Source organism: Plecotus auritus, assembly GCF_963455305.1.
Source record: "Plecotus auritus genome assembly, chromosome: 7".
Taxonomy (NCBI): domain Eukaryota; kingdom Metazoa; phylum Chordata; class Mammalia; order Chiroptera; family Vespertilionidae; genus Plecotus; species Plecotus auritus.
The window spans coordinates 7,750,956-7,771,925 of NC_137774.1; the positions used below are offsets into that span (position 1 = coordinate 7,750,956).

The window sequence follows — 20,970 nt, forward strand, 5'->3', positions numbered from 1 at the left end:
ACCAGGGATAAAGATGGACATTACGTAATGATAAAAAGGCCAAGAAGACACAACCATCCTAAACGTGTATACACCCAATACCACAACTTCCAATTACATGAGGCAAAATCTGTCAGATCTGAAAGGAAAAGCAAAGTCTCTAATTTTTGTTAACATCTTCACTACTCTTCTCCGAGGAATCAACAGAACCAGTAGGCAGGAAAACCACTACCACCAACAACAAAATCAGAAAACTTAACAGCAACCAACTAGAAATAATTGACATTTATAGAAAACTGCACTTAATAACAGAATATATCTCGTTGCATTTGGAATATTCACCCAGACAGATGATATCTTGGGTTACAAGACATGTCCTAATAAATTTGACATGCAAAATAAATTTTCTGACTATAATAAGATTTGAATTAGAAATTAGTAACCCAAAGATAACAAGAAAATCTATAGAGACTGGGAAAGGAAAAAACACATTGATAAATAATTCATGGCTCAAAAAGTAAGTCTTAGGGGAGATTAGGAAATACTTGGAACTAAATGAAAATGAGAAATAGAGGAGTGAAAATCCTGATTTCCCAAGTGAGATTACCAATTGGGCAGTCGAGAGTTTTGTGTAGAGAGAAGCTTCCCTCTGATGAAACTGTTTCTTTTCTCATGGTTTGAAGACAGTGCTTAAAATTTTTGGTGTGAGCATAATAGAGGAAAAATAATAAATTCTTGGACATAATAGAGGAAAGCTTACGCATATTTGATTTCCTCTATTAGGTTACTCTTTATGATATGATACTAAGTATACCTGCCAGTATAATATGATACCGAGTATATTGAGTTCAGAGTGAGGAAGGGCGAGGGAGAGAGGGCTAGAAACATCAATGATGAGAATCATTGTTTGGCTGCCACCAGCACCCTCCTACAGGGGATCGAGCCCACAACCCAGGCATGTGCCCTGTCCTGGTTGATGAACTGACACTTAACCACACCAGCCAGATATCTAGATAGATCTTACCCTGTAAGTCAGAGACCAAATGACTCACATTTAAAACCAGATGTTCTGGAGGAAATGAATGGATAGACAGATAATTTGCAGCATGGGTGAAGACCTTCCTGTTTCCACAATCTGCTTAGGTTGGAAGCAATCCTCTGCAACTAAACTAAAGGGCTTCATTCAACCACACCCTCACTCAAAACACCAACTCCAAGAGGCAACCCTCACTGTGCAAGATTAAGTTCATCTTCACTGAGTTCCATGTATTTTCTAATTGGCAAGTTAGGCAAAGGCTCAACTTTCCATTGAATATGGTGCACTCTCACTTTCTTCCCAAAACTGCTAGTCTTCTGCCTTGCAGTTGTTGTACAGTTGCTGTGCAACACCACCTAATGAGCTCCCTTTAAAACACAAGGAAATGGCCAGGCTGGTGTGGCTCAGTGGTTGAGTGTCAAGCTATGAACCAGGAGGTCATCAATACATTCCTAGACAGGGCATATGCCTGGGTTGCAGGCTCGATCCCCAGTATGGGACATGCAAGAGGCAGCTGATCAATGATTCTCTCTCATCATTGATGTTTCTAACCCTCTCTCTTTCTCCTTTCCTCTCTGAAATCAATAAAATTTATATTTTAAATAAATAAAACACAAGGAAATGCTTGGGAGTTAGACAGTCACCGGGGACTACAAAGAGCAGTGCCTGAATACACTGAAAAGAAAAAGAAAAAAAGGAAACTATTGGCTTTTGGTCCTCTGATTCAACTATAGACCCAACTGCCTTTTTTTTTTTAATCCTCACCCAAAAATATGTCTATTGATGAGAAAGAGAGAGAGAGAGAGAGAGAAACATCAATGTAAGAGAGAAACATTGATCAGTTGCCTCCCATGCAAGCCCCAACCAGGGATCGAACCTGAAACCTAGGTATGTGCCTGACCAGGAATGGAACCAGTAACAGTTTGGTGCCCAAGCTGATGCTCAGTCAACTGAACCATTCTGGCCAGGAACCAATATAAAGTCTTAACTACAGAGAAGAGTACTCCCTGCCATCTCTGTGGAAGTCTGAAAGAGTGTATCTGGTTTTCAGTTAATTGTGTCCACGGTGCCATCTCCATCTCAAAGTGACTGCAGGTTTAGCTAAGTAATTTGCTGCATTTTTCTTTTTATTCAGAAGCCTTCGGGAGATCCTGATTAGAGATCAAATATGAGACGTTCCCCGCGTGTTCTTCGAGTCAGTAGCTAATGGAGAGGGGCACAAAGGCGTGTTACTGTGCAATTAGGATTGTCTAAGGAGAGTGCTATCAGACTGAGGCAGGTTCTCACGTAGTTACAGAACATGGATGGTTTTTGAGCTGGTTAAAAGAATGTTACCCGTGAGATAGTATTGATTTTTTAAGTAGGATAATCAGATGGGAAATAGACTTTTAAAACATTTTTAACTTTTTCTTGGGTCTGCTACTTGGTAAAAAAATAAGTTTATTCTGAAACTCTCATGCTTCCGTTAACTGAAACACTGAGAATGAAGATAAAGTGTAATTATTCAATTTTACAAAAAGGGAGAGAGAGAGAGAGAAACAGTCCAAGGGCAGTCATGTGAGTGTGCTTGTTGGCAGGGCCCTGAGATCATAGCTCTTCTGGAATTAGTCTCCCCGGGACCATTCGCCTGAAGCCAAACAGTTAAGGCAAAATCCTTAAATGGGGTCGAGATCAGGAAAGAATGTGACTCGCTTCCTTCTATGAAAGGAGACCAGTGGATAAAATGTGTTTCTAGATTATGTGCTTCACATTTCTCAAAGGTAAGTTCATTGTCTTTTTCTGTTTTGTTTGGGGGGAGGCTGTTTTTTTCTATCACAAAATTATAAATTAGTCTTTAGGAATTGAAAGCCAAGCAGCTATAGAGAAACTATTTTGAAAATGAATGGACTATTTGGATGTGTTTGGACATCTGGTATTTAAAATTGTAAAGATGAAAGCATTGAGTTACAACATACATCTTTTTTAAAGTATTGCAATTGTTATGTGGTTTTAAGCCAGAAACTGAATGTAGGAATAAGCTGAAATTTGTTCAGAGATTGTGGAGAACTGAGATTATTGACAATTTATTTGTACACCTGGATCATCTTTGAAGGCCTTCACTTTTATTGCACAATAACTTGGGGCCGTTGCGATAAATGTTTTTCTGACTTTGAGACTGTTTACGAAAAACATTTACAGAAACGCAGGTGTGGGCAAAAGCAGGTGGACAGTTGTGAGCACATGAAGCACCACGTCTGTTCTTGTGTTACAATTATTTGCTAATTATTGTCTCGTTTTCCATACGAAGCACTGGGCCCCTGCCTTTCCCACCCTGCATGTTTCTTGTTCCCGCCTCAGGGCTTGGGCTCGAAGAATTTTAGAAATGAAAGCTGCCTTGCAGGGTTTCTGCTCTCTGCACACCACGTATTGGGTCCAAACGTGAAATGTGCAGCTTTTCCTCATCCCAACACTCCTTAGCTCTGCAGGACTCAGAAAACACGCCTACAGTGTAAACCTTTGGTTCTGAATGCAGCAACCATAGGGCAGGGGGAAGATCAGACTTAGTACCCTCTGAAACTGCCTGCTACTTGTATGAAAGGAATGCACGTGGCAGTTAGTCTTTGGATAAACTACAGAACGTACGTAAGCTCAGGGACCATACAGTACACGGTGCTAAGTTACAATGGAAAGGCTAAGGGGTTGGAGCCACGCTGACATGGTCATGCTACATTGGGCTGTGGCTGATTCCACAGTGAGGGGATTGCCCTCTTGGCCAGTTTACCCACCTGCACAGCCCTGCACAGGCACTTTCAAAGCGGTTATGCTGGCCCTGGGCGATTTTGCTCAGTGATAAGAGCAGTGACCCACAGACTAAAGGGTCGCAGGTTCGATTCCCAGTCAAGGGCACATACCTGAGTTGCAAGTACAATCCTCAGCCCCAGTCAGGCAGTGGGCTATGTTGGGGAGAGTATGGGAGGCAAGCAGTTAATGTGTCTCTCTCACATCAGTGGGGGTGAGGATTTTTTTAAGTGGTTACTCTGAATTCTCTGCACTAGAACCATCGAAGGGGATCCTGAGCCCCTCTCATGGGACACCCTCACTTAACGCTTTTTTCCAAGAATCTTTTCCTCCCTCCGACTGCCTCTCCATGGGCTCTCCAGCCTCTTCACTCAGTCCACCCTCCCTAGACTTGCCTCTCGGCCTCACGAACATCCACGTGTAGGTTCTTCCTCTGGCAACACCCTCTGAGGCTGTCTTGGCTGGTAAGCCTGGCGTTGGAACCGGCTTCCAGACCCATATCTTGAGCCTTGTCTCTAGGAAATAGCACAGCCCTGTCGGCATCTTCTTCCACGAATGGAATGGGAGCTTCAGGCAGGGGCACCCTCACCCACTCGTTATCACGATGGAGGAGGCCATGCCAACGGCCTGCTTTCTACCCCTGGCCCATGTTGTGTAGCATAGAGGGAGCAGACTGCTTGCTCCAGGTTCAGGACTTAAAAGCCAATTTCAGGGTGGAGATGTTGCTCTTTGCTCAAAAGTCCTGGCCTAGTCTTCCAAGTCACCTGGCATGCTTCCCAGAAAACTAGGGATCGCCCCAGAACCCCCTTGCTTCCTATGGATCAGCTCAGATGCAGTGAGCTTAGGGAGCACTCCAGTCCCACGGTGTTCAGGGCAGGCTCAGCAGGTCTTGTTGTGTGACATTGGTTATTAGGGCATGGAAAGAGGTGGTGCTATTGTTATGCATTGAGGCATCTCCTTCTGGGAGGTATTCTGGGTCCTTGCTGAAAAAAAAACAACAACCCAAACACTATGTTATGTATATATTCCCCTACCTAATCCTCACCACCACAACTCCAACTCTCTCCCTCCTCTCTCTCCTCACTCAAGTTTGCATGTACTAAAACTGTGACTTGCTACTTTTACCTGGAGGAGGGCTGTGGACTACTGTGTATTTCTGGTTCAATATCTGCAGAAGCATAATGCTGTTTTCTGCAGACACTTTTGGGCAGAGCCCCTGGAATGTTTTCACAATAAGCTGGCCTTACACACAAGTCAGAGGGTTCTGGGTTTCTCACCCAGCTAACGCTGTCCAAGCCCAGTTGGGTGGAATTTCTACCTCCATCTGGAGCCCAAGCTCAAATGCAAGACAGCCTCCCCATAGGAACCTATACACTGTATTGGCAAATCTAATTACATACCTGGTAAAAAAAAAATGTAATTTATATATACTTTAAATTAGAGATTGAGCCAAATTTTATAATAACCAGAATGCTCCAGGTTAGATTTTAGCAGAAGTTAAATATCTAGAAAGTCTTTGTTTTATGAAGGGGTAGGTTTTCATTAAAAAGAGAAGATCATTCTAGGAAAGCTCATAATTTAACCAGGGTGAGTGTGGTAGGCAACCAATCCATGCGTCTCTCTCATATGAATGTTTTTTTCCCTCTGTCTTTCCCTCTCCCTTCCACTCTCTCTAAAAATCAATGCAAAAACTATCCTTGTGTGAGGATTAACAATAATAGACAGATTCCAAAATGGCGGCAGTGTAAGTGGATGCTACACTGACAAGCTCCCAGGACCAAACTGTCATTACAACTGAAATTCAAAATAACCATCCTCAATAAACAACAACAAAAATAAATAAATAATTCTGTTAAGTTTCAAAAGATTTTTTTTAAAAAAGAGTAACCATTATATCTTTAGGATAAGAGGGAAAACATGGAAGGGAGAAAGAAAGCTTGATAACATTTAACAGAAGGTAAGAATGTGGGCAAAACTAGAAGCAAAGGAAAACCAGGTTTAACATGAGACACAATGAAAGAAAGATCCTCCAAAAGAAGAACTTATTGGTGAGAAAGATGGGGCAGCGGGGAGCAGGTACCAGTAATAAAATGCTGACTTTGGAACACTCAGAGACTAGGCACTCAGATGCAGAACACTGGCGTTCTCAGGCTGCTCGTTGGGTGTTTGCAGGATTTTTTTCCCATTAAGACCATCATATATGCTTTACCTTCTCCCCTTTTCTTTTCTCATGAAACAGGGCAACATGAGTAAGAGAGAGAGAAGTGTGTGTCAACAAACTTGGGCCTTATTATGCAAGAATTTGCTTAAAAAATGGAGAATGAGAAGGGAGTCCTTAATGGTATGATTCAATATCTGTTTCTCTTCTTTATTTATGATTGAAAAAATGTCCATTTCTTGGTAGGTAAATCTGATTGTGTATTTCCCCTCCAGAAAAACAACAACACCTTTATAAAATAGAACAAATCTTTCTCAAGATATTTTTATTACACAGACTCATCATTTGAGGTCTGAAGGCACTGAAGTTGGTCAGCAGTAGAGAACCCAATCAATATTATAAAAGTCAATGGTCACGCTTTTTTAAAAAAAGTATATTTTTCATTAATTTCAGAGAGGAAGGGAAAGGGAGAGAAAGATAGAAACATCAATGATGGAAGTGAATCATTGATTGGCTGCCTCCTTCACGCCCCCGACTGAGAATCAAGCCTGCAAGCCAGGCATGTGTGCTGACCAGGAATCTAACTTGCGAACTCCTGGTTCACGGCCCAGTGCTCAACCACAGAGCCAGAAGGGCTGGGCAATGGTCACACTTTTTACCAGTGTTCCCACGCATAGATCCTTGGGTTTAGGATACTGGTATTCTGAAGATGTGGTAAACAAATCAACCCACAGAAATAGTAAATGGCACTTTTCTCTTTAAAAAAAAAATCATTCTCTTCAAAAATAGTGGATAATTTGGAAATGTGATTAGTGCCAAGAAGAAAATTAGTATTACAACTTGTAATTTTACCATATAACAAAAATCCTGGTTAAACTTTGATATTTAAAAAAAGAAAATCAGATAGGAATAGCTAAGTAGCACTTTTAACTAAGTAGGGATTTTACTGTATATCTATTGTGAAATTTTTTCTATAATCATGCATTCAGGGAATAGTGTGATTTCTTATTGGTAGTGTTTAAGTGACTAGTATTGATAACTAACAAGATAGTGTTTCTCAGGTCGCCAACATGCTGTTGAGTTTCCAATACTAGAATCTAGGCATGTAACCAATACATTACCATTAATTGTGCAATGCCTTGAAACTGTCTCTTATAACACATGCGCTTTCAACAGAATCAAATGCAGGCATACTTCGGAGGTATGTGGGTTCAGTTGCAGGCCTCTGTAATAAAGTGAGGATCGCAATAAAGCTCATTGTAATCTTTCTGCTGGTGGAGGGTCTTGCCTTCAACTTGTAAAAATGCACCTTCTGTGAAGTGCAATAAAGCAGAGTGCAATAAAACAAGATCTGCCTATACAGCATGAGTAGGTCACCACAGTAATATCAGCTGATAATTTATAATAGCTTGCCACTTTTGTCTCTCATATTTTCATGATCAGTGCATGCTTTACACTAGAGCTGTGGATCAAAAAACTTAAACCCCTAGTAAGCCCTAGCTGGTTTTGCTCAGTTGATAGAGTGCTCGCCTGTAGACCAAAGGGTTCTGGGTTTGATTCTGGTCAAGGGCATGGACCTTGGTTGCAAGCTCCTCCCCGTCCTGGACCCTGGTTAGGGCTCAGGCAGGAGGCAACCAAGTGATGTGTTTCTCTCACATCGCTGTTTCTCTCTGTCTTTCCCTCTGTCTTCCACTTCCCCTAAAAATCAAAGGAAAAACATCCTTGGGTGAGGATTAACAAAAACAAATAAACAAAGTCAACTCCTAGTAATAGTTCATTGATATGACCCAGACTGCTGAAGTTTGTACTGTCCATATTGTAAATGGTTCAGAATGTGGTCTATATTGAAATGAGAAAAGTGAACGAGACAAACTGTATGACCCAATGATTGGGGGTGACTTATTTGCAATCGTCATTTTCTTTATTTTTTTTCCTCTTGCATTGTATAGGAATAGTTGAGCTCATTGCTCCTACTGCTTTTTTTGTACCTATATCCTAATACTCATGAAGTCATTGATTTTTCTTCACTGCCTACCGTGGACCTGGGACGGGTAGATTCATTGAACCTATCTACAATTAAGATTGCATACACACCTCTCACCAATATAACCCAACAGATCATGAAAAAAGTTGCCTTGGCCTCCTTGATAAATGGTGAGTTTTCTAGCAATCTAAGTGGAATTTCTAATGTCAGTTGTTGGTTTATTTGACTGCAGATGTGTGCATTTAATTTGTATTTCCATTGATAACTATGTCAGTTGTCACCATTTCTAGGTAATGTGAAATGTGAATGTATTTTCCCTTTCCAGAACATAAGAGGCCATATCTAAGTCAAAACTATGAATGTATTTCTTGCCAAGCAAGGGATTATCACTTGCAGTGTGCAGTCTTTCAACAAAGAAATTGGCTGATGTTGTGTAGGGTTTGGGAAAGCATGGAATACACAAATGGGCAGATGTTGAAAGGAGGAGTGTTAAGGATTTTTTGACTTGTAGCAGTGGAAGCTTTGTTACTGGAATGAGACTATGGCTCTAGTATTTGCTTATTATTATATCCAAAAAACAGGCAGTCTTTTCTCCTCTTAAATTTTATTATAGGAATTTTATTCTCATCTTTCATTACCAAAAAGATTATCTACCTAATAAAGTGTAACATGCTAATTGACCATATCTTAGTGATGCCCACCAGCCAATCAGGAGTGAGTATGCAAATTAAGCCAACAAATATGGAAGGTTAATTTGCATACACAGGCACCAAGCAAGGATGCAAGCGTTCTGCACCACCTCAGCTGCTCTGGCCTCTGGGCAGCGTGGGAAGGTGGAAAGGCAGGTCCAGACCAGAGTGGAAAGGCTGCTCTAGCCAGCGCGAAGGTGGTGCCAGCAGACAGAGGAATGAAGGCATTTTCTTGCATGAATCTTCATTCGTGCATCGGCCACTAGTCTAACTATATTTGAAGATTCTATTGAAGAGTATTCTCTATTTTAATTGTTCTCCCTTTAGTGGTAAGGTACTTATCAATGAAAAATAAGATGAGCATTCATACTGTCAAGATCATGTCTGTAACAACTTCCTGAAATTTGAGGAGAAGCAGCCTAGAGCAGAGGCAAGAGAACTGGACATAGAGTCAGAGAACATTTGAGTAAAATAGTAGTTCCGTGTTATATCTATAGAATATTTCACAAGTCATCAACTTCTCTGAGTCTCACCACCATATTTAAAATAAAGTTAACAGTACTGTATTTTTCATGAATATCCCAGTTGAGACTGAGGGAATTCCAATTCATCTTGTGGTAAGGAAAAGGGGCACCTTTTGTGTAGCTTAAGGAAAAAGAGTATCAAAGCACAGATGGATAGGTGAGTGTCAACAACACAGGAAGAAATATGTGTCTACTTCTCAGGTCTATAGTAATGTGTGCTGCCTTCATTCACAGGTTGGCTCTCCCCAAAAGACGTAGAGTTAGTCTTCAGAATCTCCAGTTGTAGCCCTACCACATAAACAACTCCATTGAAAGGAATACAGATCTTTCCCAACAGTTCTAAATAATTTCGGAAATTATACCCCTGAAACAAATGGTCTTCTTTAGATTAGTCTGGATCTTGGTCCATCAGGAACTAATCTCATTGGATAGGGAGAGAAAAGTATTGTCATTGTCCATCCAGATCCCCTTGTGAACCACATCCAAACCACAGGATGTGTGAATGGAAGAGAGGCAGTATCGTAGATAAATGTTAGGGTGTTTACTAGAAGGAGGACTGGATGTCAGGCAATTAAAACAGCAGTTTTGTTTTTTTACAAATATAAACACACACTTCAAATGGGAATCTATGGTGATTGCCCCATACATGTGAATTGAGTTATAATTTGACAGTGGCTTACTGCTTGCACAACGTTGTGAATATCCTGAAAATCGGGACATTGCGCAGTTTAAAAGGATGACTTTTATGGAACTAAATCTGGAATTTTTTTTTTTAAAGAACATAAAAACATGACTTGGAAGGGACTCAGTATTAATTTTAGGCACCATAATTCCTTACCAAGAGTGGTATTATTATAAAGGCAACCTGTGACTCTTGTTCCACCCAGTCACTGGAAGTTATAGAATTAATGTCTCTTCTTTTTGTCAACCTCTGTCCATAATTCCACTCTGGCCCCAGTAACCATTCATGTTGTGTTTGAATTCTGACTCCGTATCTGAACTCAGCATCCCAAAGTCCACCTGCTCTGCAGTCTGTGTTCATGATTGCACATCCCAGATTATGTGGACCTTTCTTTCCTGTCCTTGCTTCCCTGCACACAGGCCAGGAGGGTGGGTGTAGACCTCCCTAGCTTTCCCATGGTACCGCAGCGCACATCACACCATTGGTTCCACTTGAATCTGCATGTCTACACTGTGCATCTTGCCTGCAAACACTGAATCTGCCTTTGATTCAAGATCTTAACCTGATCTGCCTGACAAACTGAGGCCTACTCTTCCTGTCTACCCTGAGATGGGTTTGTTCCTACCCTGCTTCACAGTGTCCTCCTAGGGGACCTGATGACATAAACATGTGCTTCTCAACAACACCTTTGTTAAAAGTCACGTGCAATAGCAATCACAGATGTTCATTAAATGACTACTCTGTGCAACATCTTTACCTGGAGTTTGTCTTCACAATGTATTTGTTATTATCTTTATTTTACAGTAAGGTCATTTGTGATTATGATAATAAATATTCATGAAATGTTACTATGTGCTAGATTTTTAGACTTTATTCTATAGCAATAGAATATTATTCTGTAATATTAATAGTATTATTCTGTTTATATTTATCTGTACTACGTATAATATTCTGTACTAATAATAATTGATATTAAGTTTCTTTTACAAATATGGAAATTGAGTCAAAAAGGTTAAGGGACTTACTCATGATTATAACATATTGAATGAAAAATATTTTCCCAGGGGGAAAATGTTAATTCTGTCAAAATACATGCTGCCTGCTCCCTCCACTTTGATCTTTGACATTCCCACCCCAATCCAGAACTTTTCTCCCATAAAACAGTACCTAATTGTGATATATATATATATATATATATATATATATATATATATACATATATATATATATATAATTTTAGATTTATTGTAATGCTAATTCTAGATTTTTTGTAATGCCAATTCTTCTGTGAGTAGTTTAATTGGTATGGTATATTATATGTAATTAAAATTGGTTCAATAATTCCAACATATGAAAATAATTTTTATGTATGTCTTCTGATTATACACTATCTGTATAAAATTATAGAAAAGTCTGTCCCACCAGCCAGTGTTGCTCAGTGGTTAAGCATCAACCTATGAAGCAGGAGGTCACAGTTAGCTTCCCAGTCAGGGCACATGACCAACTGGGTTGTAGGTTTGATCCCCAGTGTGAGGCATAAAGGAGCAGCTGATCAATGATTCTCTCTCATCATTGATGTTTCTCTTTCTCTCTCCCTCTCCCTTCCTCTCTGAAATCAATAAAAAATTTATTTTTTAAGTAGAAATGTCTGTACCCAACTTTGACTGTGTCTGACTTACTCCAAATTGATATTTTATTTAATTTGATTTCCATAAAGAACTTTAGTAAAAGCAATTGAATGGGAAACCTGAAGTTAGTCTCCTAAGAAATTGTCTATCATAATAAAAGCATAATATGTTAATTAGACCGGACGTCCTTCCAGATGACCTTCCGGATGAAGCCGGGGCTGCAAGGGAAGCCAAGGTCCCTGGTGCCTGTCGGCAGCCGGAGAGAAGTCCGGGTCCCGGGTGCAAGAGGGAAGCCCCTGCTGTCAGCAGGGTGAAGGAAGGCCTACTCTTGCATGAATTTTGTTCATTGGTCCTCTAGTTAATTATAATATTTCTTTCTTATAAAGCAGACACAGATATCTTGGGACTGTCTGATGAAGAAAGTATTGAAGAATTAAGGGTACATTTTCCTCATGAAGTAGTAGCAGTCATCTTTACTAATACATTCTCATATAATTTGAAATTCCCATGGTATAAACAAATTTCAAGTAGGAAGGAACACAGAGACCATACAGGTAACTTTCTAGCTATACAATTCCACTACTTTCTATTTAATTTATGTCATAAGGCATATGTGGGAATAGATGTTAATGCAGTGAGCTTAAAATCTTTATCTGCAATGGTGATGTCAACAGGCCAATGAACACGTTTCAAAAATGTACAGTGATTTTGAAGGATATTAACATACTGTATTATACTGTAGTTTTATTATATACTTGTATTTACATATGTATAGATATATATGCATGTACACATGTATTATATGTTTATAATTTATTTATTGCAGATATGAATTATGCCCAGATCTCTTCAGGAACCTGTTATATTTCAATCAAACTCATAACGGATATTTAAATATAAATTGATATATTTATTCTAAAATATACCTCTAAATGGGGCACAGAATAGCCAAGATGCTATTTAGAAAAGAATGAAGTTACAAGTACTTAAGACTGTGCTGCTACCATAGTAATAGACAGATAGATCAGTGAAGCAGAAGAGAGAGCCCTGGAAAGTTTTCACATAGACATAAAAACTAACATACTGCTCAGAAGACATTGCAGGTCAGTCAGTGTGAGGAAAATTGTCTTTCCGTAAAGAACAAAATGAAATTATTTCACGTGAAATGACAATTGCAGATGAAAAATTAAATGAGAAAGAAACATGCCTCTAAACCTTTCAGAAGTCAGTATAGGACAATGTCTTTATAACATTGAAGAGAAAATAATTTCTTAAACAAAACAGTTATACATTTTTCCCTTAAAGCTCATTGTTATGAAACATATTACGGAGATATTGACTGTGGTGTTACAACATTCTGGAAGACAGGCTTTGTGACTCTTCAAGCTGTCATTAATGCTGCTATTATAGAAGTGAGTACAAAAGTGTCCAATGCAAACTAGTGTTCAATGCAGATTATTGGTATTAGAAGCATCAAAAGTTCCTTCAGCTCTGGTCCGTGCGACTCAACTGATTGGAATGCCATCTTGTGCACCAAAAGTTCACAGGATAGATTCTGGTAGGGGCACATACCTAGGTTGTGGGTTCCATTCCTGGTTGGGGCATGTATGGGAGGCAACCAATCAATGTTTCTCTCTCTCTTTCCTTCTGCCTTCCTCTCTCTCTCAAATCAATTTTTTTAAAGTTTCATCAAAAAAAACCATAAACCAACTAGAGTCCCAGTACATGAAAATTCGTGCACTCAGAGGGCTCCCTCAGCCCGGCCTGCACCCTGTCACAATCCAGGACCCCTCGAGTATGGTCCCAAGGCCTGGCCTGAGATCAGGGCCTGTCGGGGCTTTCCTTCCCTGGGCTGTAGGCAGCTGTCCCCGCGCCCGCCTCTGCCACTGCTTGCCATCTATGCAGTGCTGCCCACCACCCCCCCACACACCGGTTGCCTTCCTCTGCAGGTGACAGGCTGGGGTTTAATGGCTTGGCTGGCCTGGGCCTCCCTCTTTCTTTGCTGGGGGGCGGGGGCTAGGGTTAGGGTTAGGGTTAGGGTAGGAGCCATCTGCCTTCCTGATCACCCCTAACCACTGGTCTATTTACCAAATGACTCACATTTAAAACCAAATGTTCAGGAGGAAATGAATGGATAAACATAATTTGCGGCATGGGTGGAGATCTTCCTATTTCCACAATCTGCTTAGGTTGGAAGAAATCCTCTGCAACTAAACTAAAGGGCTTCATCCCCGCACACCCTCACTCAAAACACCAACTCCAAGAGCCAACCCTCACTGTGCAAGATTAAGTTCATCTTCACTGAGTTCCATGTATTTTCTAATTGGCAAGCTAGGCAAAGGCTCAACTTTCCATTGACTATGGTGCACTCTCACTTTCTTCCCAAACTGCTAGTCTTCTGCCTTGCAGTTGTTGGACAGTTGCTGTGCAACACCACCTAGTGAGCTCTTTTTAAAACACAAGTAAATGGCAAGGCTGGTGTGGCTCCATGGTTGAGTGTCAAACTATGAACCAGGAGGCCATGATTACATTCCCAGACAAGGCACATGCCTGGGTTGCGGGATCAATGCCCAGTATGGGACATGCAAGAGGCAGCTGATCAATGATTCTCTCTCATCATTGATTTTTCTATCCCTCTCTCTTTCTCCTTTCCTCTCTGAAATCAATACAAATATATATATTTTTTTTAAAAAAAAAAAAAACACTAGGAAATGCTTGATATTTAGACAATCACCTGGGGACCATGAAGAGTAGTGCCTGAATACACTGAAAATAAAAAGGGAGACTACTGGATTTTGGTCCTCTGATTCAACTATAAGACCCAACTGCCATTTTTTTTTAATCCTCACCCAAGGATACGTGTATTGATGAGAGAGAGGGAGAAGTAGAGAGAGAGAGAGAGACATCAATGTGAGAGAGAAACATTCAACAGTTGCCTCCCCTACAGGCCCCAACCAGGGATCGAACCTGAAACCTAGGTATGTGCCTGACCAGGAATGGAACCAGTAACAGTTTGGTGCCCAAGCTGATGCTCAGTCAACTGAACCATTCTGGCCAGGAACAAATATAAAGTCTTAACTACAGAGAAGAGTACTCCCTGCCATCTCTGTGGAAGTCTGAAAGAGTTTACCTGGTTTTTAGTTAATTGTGTTCATGTGCTATCTCCATCTCAAAGTGACTGCAGGTTTAGCTAAGTAATTTGCTGCATTTTTGTTTTTATTCAGAAGCCTTCAGGAGATCCTGATTAGAGATCAAATATGAGACGTTCCCATGTGTTCTTCGAGTCAGTAGCTAATGGAGAGGGGCACAAAGGCGTGTTACTGTGCAATTAGGATTGTCTAAGGAGAGTGCTATCAAAGAGTGAGGCAGGTTCTCACGTACTTACAGAACATAGATGCTTTTTGAGCTGGTTAAAAGAATGTTACCCGTGAGATAGTATTGATTTTTAAGTAGGATAATCAGTTGGGAAATAGACTTTTAAAACATTTTTAACTTTTTCTTGGGTCTGCTTCTTGGTAAAAAATAAGTTTATTCTGAAACTTTCCTGCTTCTGTTAACTCAACTGAAACACTGAAGATAAAGTGTAATTACTCAATTTTACAGAGAGAGAGAGAGAGAGAGAGAGAAAGAGAGAGAGAGAGAGAGAGAGAGAGAGAGAGAGAGAGAGAGAGAGAGAGACTGTCCAAGGGCAGTCATGTGAGTGTGCTTGTTGGCAGGGCCAACAGAACTGAGATCATAGCTCTTCTGGAATTAGTCTTCCCGTGACCTTTCCACTGAACCCAACCATTAAGGCAAAATCTATAAATGCGGTCAAGGTCAGGAAAGAATGTGACTCGCTTCCTTCTATGAAAGGAGACCAGTGGATAAAATGTGTTTCTAGATTATGTGCTTCACATTTCTCAAAGGTAAGTTCATTGTCTTTTTCTGTTTTGTTTTTGGGGGGGAGTGTTTTTTGTTTTTTTTTTTCTATCACAAAATTATAAATTAGTCTTTAGGAATTAAAAGCCAACCATTGTAGAAAAACTATTTTGAAAATGAATGGACTATTTGGATGTGTTTGGACATCTGGTATTTATAATTGTAAAGATGAAAGCATTGAGTTACAACATACGTTTATTTAAAAGTTTAGCAACTGTTATGTGGTTTTAAGCCAGAAACTGAATGTAGGAATAAGCTGAAATTTGTTCAGAGATTGTGGGGAACTGAAAATACTGAGAATTCATTTGTACACCTGGATCATCTTTGAAGGCCTTCACTTTTATTGCCCAATAACTTGGGGCTGTTGCGATAAACTGTTTTTCTGACTTTGTGACTGTTTACGAAAAACATTTACAGAAACGCAGGTGTGGGCAAAAGCAGGTGGACAGTTGTGAGCACGTGAAGCACCGCGTCTGTTCTTGTGTTACAATTATTTGCTAATTATTGTCTCATTTTCCATACGAACCACTGGGCCCCTGCCTTTCCCACCCTGCATGTCTCTTGTTCCCGCCTCTCGGGCTTGGGCTCGAAGAATTTTAGAAATGAAAGCTGCCTTGCAGGGTTTCTGCTCTGTGCACACCACGTATTGGGTCCAAACGTGAAATGGGCAGCTTTTCCTCATCCCAACACTCCTCAGCTCTGCAGGACTCGGAGCTTTCACACGCCTACAGTGCAAACCTTTGGTTCTGAATGCAGCAGCCATAGGGCAGGGGGAAGATCAGAGTTAGTACCCTCTGAAACTGCCTACTACTTGTATGAAAGGAATGCACGTGGCTGTAAGTCTTTGGATAAACTACAGAACATACGTAAGCTCAGGGAACATACAGTATGCGGTGCTAACTTACAATGGAAAGGCTAAGGGGTTGGAGTCACGCTGACATGGTCATGCTGACATGGTCATGCTACATTTGGCTGCGGCTGATTCCACAGTGAGGTGATCGCCCTCTTGGCCAGTTTACCCACCTGCACAGCCCTGCACATTCGCTTTAAAAGCGGTTATGCTGGCCCTGGGCGATTTTGCTCAGTGATTAGAGCAGTGACCTGCAGACCAAAGGGTCATCGGTTCGATTCTCAGTCAAGGGCACATACCTGAGTTGCTTGTACAATCCTTAGCTCCAGTCAAGGAGTGGGGTGGGTGAGAGTATGGGAGGCAACCAGGCTGAGGATTGAAATTTTGGGGACCTTTTAAGTGGTTACTCTGAATTCTCTGAACTAGAACCATCGAAGGGGATCCTGAGCCCCTCTCACGGGACACCCTCACCTAATGCTTTTTTCCAAGAATCTCTTCCTCCCTCCGACTGCCTCTCCATGGGCTCTCCAGCCTCTTCACTCAGTCCACCCTCCCTAGACTTGCCTCTCGGCCTCACGAACATCCACGTGTAGGTTCTCCCTCTGGCAACGCCCTCTGAGGCTGTCTTGGCTGCTAAGCCAGGCGTTGGAACCGGCTTCCAGACCGATTTTCAAGCTGTGTCTCTGGAAAATAGCACAGCCCTGTCTGCATCTTCTTCCACGAATGGAATGGGAGCTTCAGGCAGGGGCACCCTCACCCACTGGTTATGATGATGGCGGAGGCCATGCCAACGGCCTGCTTTCTACCCCTGGCCAGTGTTGTGTAGCATAGAGGGAGCAGACTGAATAAACTGAAATAACCATCCTGAATGAACAGCAACAAAAAGAAATAATTCTTTTAAGTTTCAAAATATTTTCTTGAAGAGTAACCATTATATCTTTAGTATAAGAGGGAAAACATGAAGGGGAGAATGAAAACTTGATAAAATTTAGCAGCAGGTAAGATGTGGGCAAAACTAGAAGCAAAAGAAAACCAGGTTTAACATCAGACACAATGAAAGAAAGATCCTCCAAAAGAAGAACTTATTGGTGAGAAAGATGGGGCAGTGGGGAGCAGGTACCAGTAATAAAATGCTGACTTTGGAACACTCAGAGACTAGGCACTCAGATGCAGAACACTGGCGTTCTCAGGCTGCTCATTGGGTGTTTGCAGGATTTTTTTCCCATTAAGACCATCATATATGCTTTACCTTCTCCCCTTTTCTTTTCTCATGAAACAGGGCAACATGAGTAAGAGAGAGAGAAGTGTGTGTCAACAAACTTGGGCCTTATTATGCAAGAATTTGCTTAAAAAATGGAGAATGAGAAGGGAGTCCGTAATGGTATGATTCAATATCTGTTTCTCTTCTTTATTTATGATTGAAAAATGTCCATACCTTGGGAGGTAACTCTGATTGTTTATTTCCTTTCCAGAAAAAACAAACAAACAAACAAAAAACACCTTTATACAATAGAAAAAAATCGTTCTCAATATATTTTGATAACACAGACTCATCATTTGAGGTCTGAAGGCACTGAAGTTGGTCAGCACCAGAGAACCCAAAATGTTTTCAAGTCAATGGTCACACTTTTTAAAAAAAGTATTTATTTTTTATTCAGAGAGGAAGGGAAAGGGAGAGAGAGATAGAAACATCAATGATGAAAGTGAATCATTGATGGGCTGCCTCCTTCACGCCCCCGACTGAGGATCAAGCCCATAACCCAGGCATGTGTGCTGATCGGGAATCAAACCTGCGAACTCCTGGTTCATGGCCCGATGCTGAACCACTGAGCCACAATGGCTGGGCAATGGTCACACTTTTTACCAGTGTTACCACGTATAGATCCTTGGGTTATGATACTGGTATTCTGAAGATGTGGTAAACAAATCAACCCACAGAAATAGTAAATGGCACTTTTCTCTTTTAAAATAAAATCATTCTTTTCAAAAATAGTGCATAATTTGGAAATGTGATTAGTGCCAAGAAGAAAATTAGTATTAGAACTTGTAAATTTACCATATAACAAAAATCCTGGTTAAACTTTGATATTTAAAAAAAGAAAATCAGATAGTTTTAGCTAAGTAGCACTTTTAACTAAGTAGGGATTTTACTGTATATCTATTGTGAATTTTTTTCTATAATCATGCATTCAGGGGATAGAGTGATTTCTTATTGGTAGTGTTTTAAGTGACTAGTATTGATAACTAACAAGATAGTATTTCTCAGGTCGCCAACATGCTGTTGAGTTTCCAATACTAGAATCTTGGCATGTAACCAATACATTACCATTAATTGTGCAATGCCTTGAAACTGGTCTCTTACAACACATGCGCTTTCAGCAGAATCAAATACAGGCATATTTGGGAGGTATGTGGGTTCAGTTGCAGGCCTCTGTAATAAAGTGAGGATCCCAATGAAACTCATCATAATCTTTCTGCTGGTGGAGTGTCTTCCCTTTAACTTGTAAAAATGCACCATCTGTGAAGTGCAATAAAGCAGAGTGCAATAAAATGAGATCTGCCTATACAGCATGAGTAGGTCACCACAGTAATATCATCTGATAATCTACACTAATAACAGAGAAAGATGCAAATTGACCGTACCTTCGCGACGCCCACCAGCCAATCAGGAGTGATTATGCAAAGTAAACCAACAAAGATGGGGTCAATTTGCATACACAGTCGCTCAGTGGCTGGGAGAGGAACGCTTGTGTCATCGCCATGGCGACGACGTAGGTGTTCCGCAGCACCCCAGCTGCTCTGGGCCTTGGGGCAGCGTGGGAAGGCGGTAAGGCGGAAAGGCGGCTCTGGGCTGAGCAAAGTGGGTGCCAGCATCCAGAGGAAGGAAGGCCCATTCTTGCACGAATCTTCGTGCATCAGGCCTCTAGTTTATAATAGCTTGCCACTTTTGCCTCTCATATTTTCATGATCAGTGCATGCTTTACACTGCTGGTGCTGTGGATCAAAAAACTTAAACTCCTAGTAAGCCCTATCTGGTTTGGCTCAGTGGATAGAGCACTCGCCTGCAGACCAAAAGGGTCCTGGGTTCAATTTTGTCAAGGGCACAGAGCTTGGTTGTAGGCTCCTCCCCAGCCTTGGCCCTGCTAGGGCTCAGGCAGGAGACAACCAATTGATGTGTTTTTCTCACATCAGTGTTTCTCTCTGTCTTTCCCTCTCTCTCACACTCTCCCTAAAAACCAATGGAAAAATGTCTGTGGGTGAGGATTAACAAAAAACAAATGAAATCCTAGTAATAGTTCATTGATATTACCCAGACTGCTTAAGTTTGTACTGTCCATATTGAAAATGGTTCAGAATGTGGTCTGTATTGAAATGAGAAAAGTCAATGAGACAAACTGTATGACCAAATGATTGTGGGTGACTTATTTGAAATCATCGTTTTCTTTATTTTTTTTCTCTTGCATTGTGTAGGAATGGATGAGCTCATTGCTCCTACTGCTTATTTTGTACCTATATCCTAATACTCATGAAGTCATTGATTTTTCTTCACTGCCTACCATGGACCTGGGACGGGTAGATTCATTTAACCTATCTACATTTACCATTGCATACACACCTCTCACCAATATAACCCAACAGATCATGAAAAAAGTTGCCTTGGCCTCCTGTATAAATGGTGAGTTTCTTAGCAATCTAAGAGGGATTTCTAATGTCAATAGTTGGTTCATTTGACTGCAGATGTGTGCATTGAATTTGTATTTCTGTTGATAACTATGTCAGTTGTCACCATTTCTAGGTAATGTGAAATGTGAATGTATTTTCCTTTTCCAGAGTGTAAGAGGCCATATCTAAGTCAAAACTATGAATGTATTTCTTGCCAAGCAAGGGATTATCACTTGCAGTGTGCAGTCTTTCCAAAAAGAAATTGGCTGATGTTGTATAGGGTTTGGGGAAGCATGGAATACACAAATGGGTAGATGTTGAAAAGGAGGAGTGTTTAGTGATTTGTTGACTTGTAGCTGTGGATGCTTTGTTACTGGAATGAGACTATTGCTCTAGTATTTGCTTATTATTCTATCCAAAAAACTACCAGTCTTTTCTCCTCTTAAATTTGATTATAGGAATTTTATTCTCACCTTTCATTACCAAAAAGATTACCTAACTATATTTGAACATTCTATTGAAGATTATTCTGTGTTTCAATTGTTCACCCTTTAGTTGTAAGGTACTTATCTGAACTCAGCATCCAGAAGTCCACCTGCTCTGCAGTCTGTGTTCATGACTGCACATCCCAGATTATGTGGACCTTTCTTTCCTGTCCTTGCTTCCCTGCACACAGGCCAGGAGGGTGGGTGTAGACCTCCCTAGCTTTCCCATGGTACCGCACCGCACATCACACCATTGGTTCTACTTGAATCTGAATGTCTACACTGTGCATCTTGCCTGCAAACACTGAATCTGCCTTTGATTCAAGATCTTAACCTGATCTGCCTGACAAACTGAGGCCTACTCTTCCTGTCTACACTGAGATGGGTTTGTTCCTACCCTGCTTCACAGTGTCCTCCTAGGGGTCCCGATGACATAAACATGTGCTTCTCAACAACACCTTTGTTAAAAGTCACGTGCAATTGCAATCATAAATGTTCATTAAATGACTACTCTGTGCAACATCTTTACCTGGAGTTTGTCTTCACAATGAATTTGTTATTATCTTTATTTTACAGTAAGGTCATTTGTGATTATG

At 40.8% G+C, this 20,970-nt stretch overlaps 1 protein-coding gene across 1 annotated transcript in view; it reads left to right on the plus strand.

The window, feature by feature from the left end:
* Positions 1–8,012: 8,012 nt before the first annotated feature.
* The window catches only part of LOC308252456 (ABC-type organic anion transporter ABCA8-like), a 55,109-nt gene continuing 42,151 nt past the window's right edge, over positions 8,013–20,970 (plus strand). The window contains exons 1-5 of the mRNA XM_080677100.1: positions 8,013–8,105; positions 11,845–12,012; positions 12,764–12,870; positions 17,506–17,607; positions 19,698–19,902. Coding sequence (XP_080533226.1) covers positions 8,072–8,105; positions 11,845–12,012; positions 12,764–12,870; positions 17,506–17,607; positions 19,698–19,902 — 616 coding nt within the window. The 5' untranslated portion in view covers positions 8,013–8,071. The remainder of the gene's footprint in view (positions 8,106–11,844; positions 12,013–12,763; positions 12,871–17,505; positions 17,608–19,697; positions 19,903–20,970) is intronic.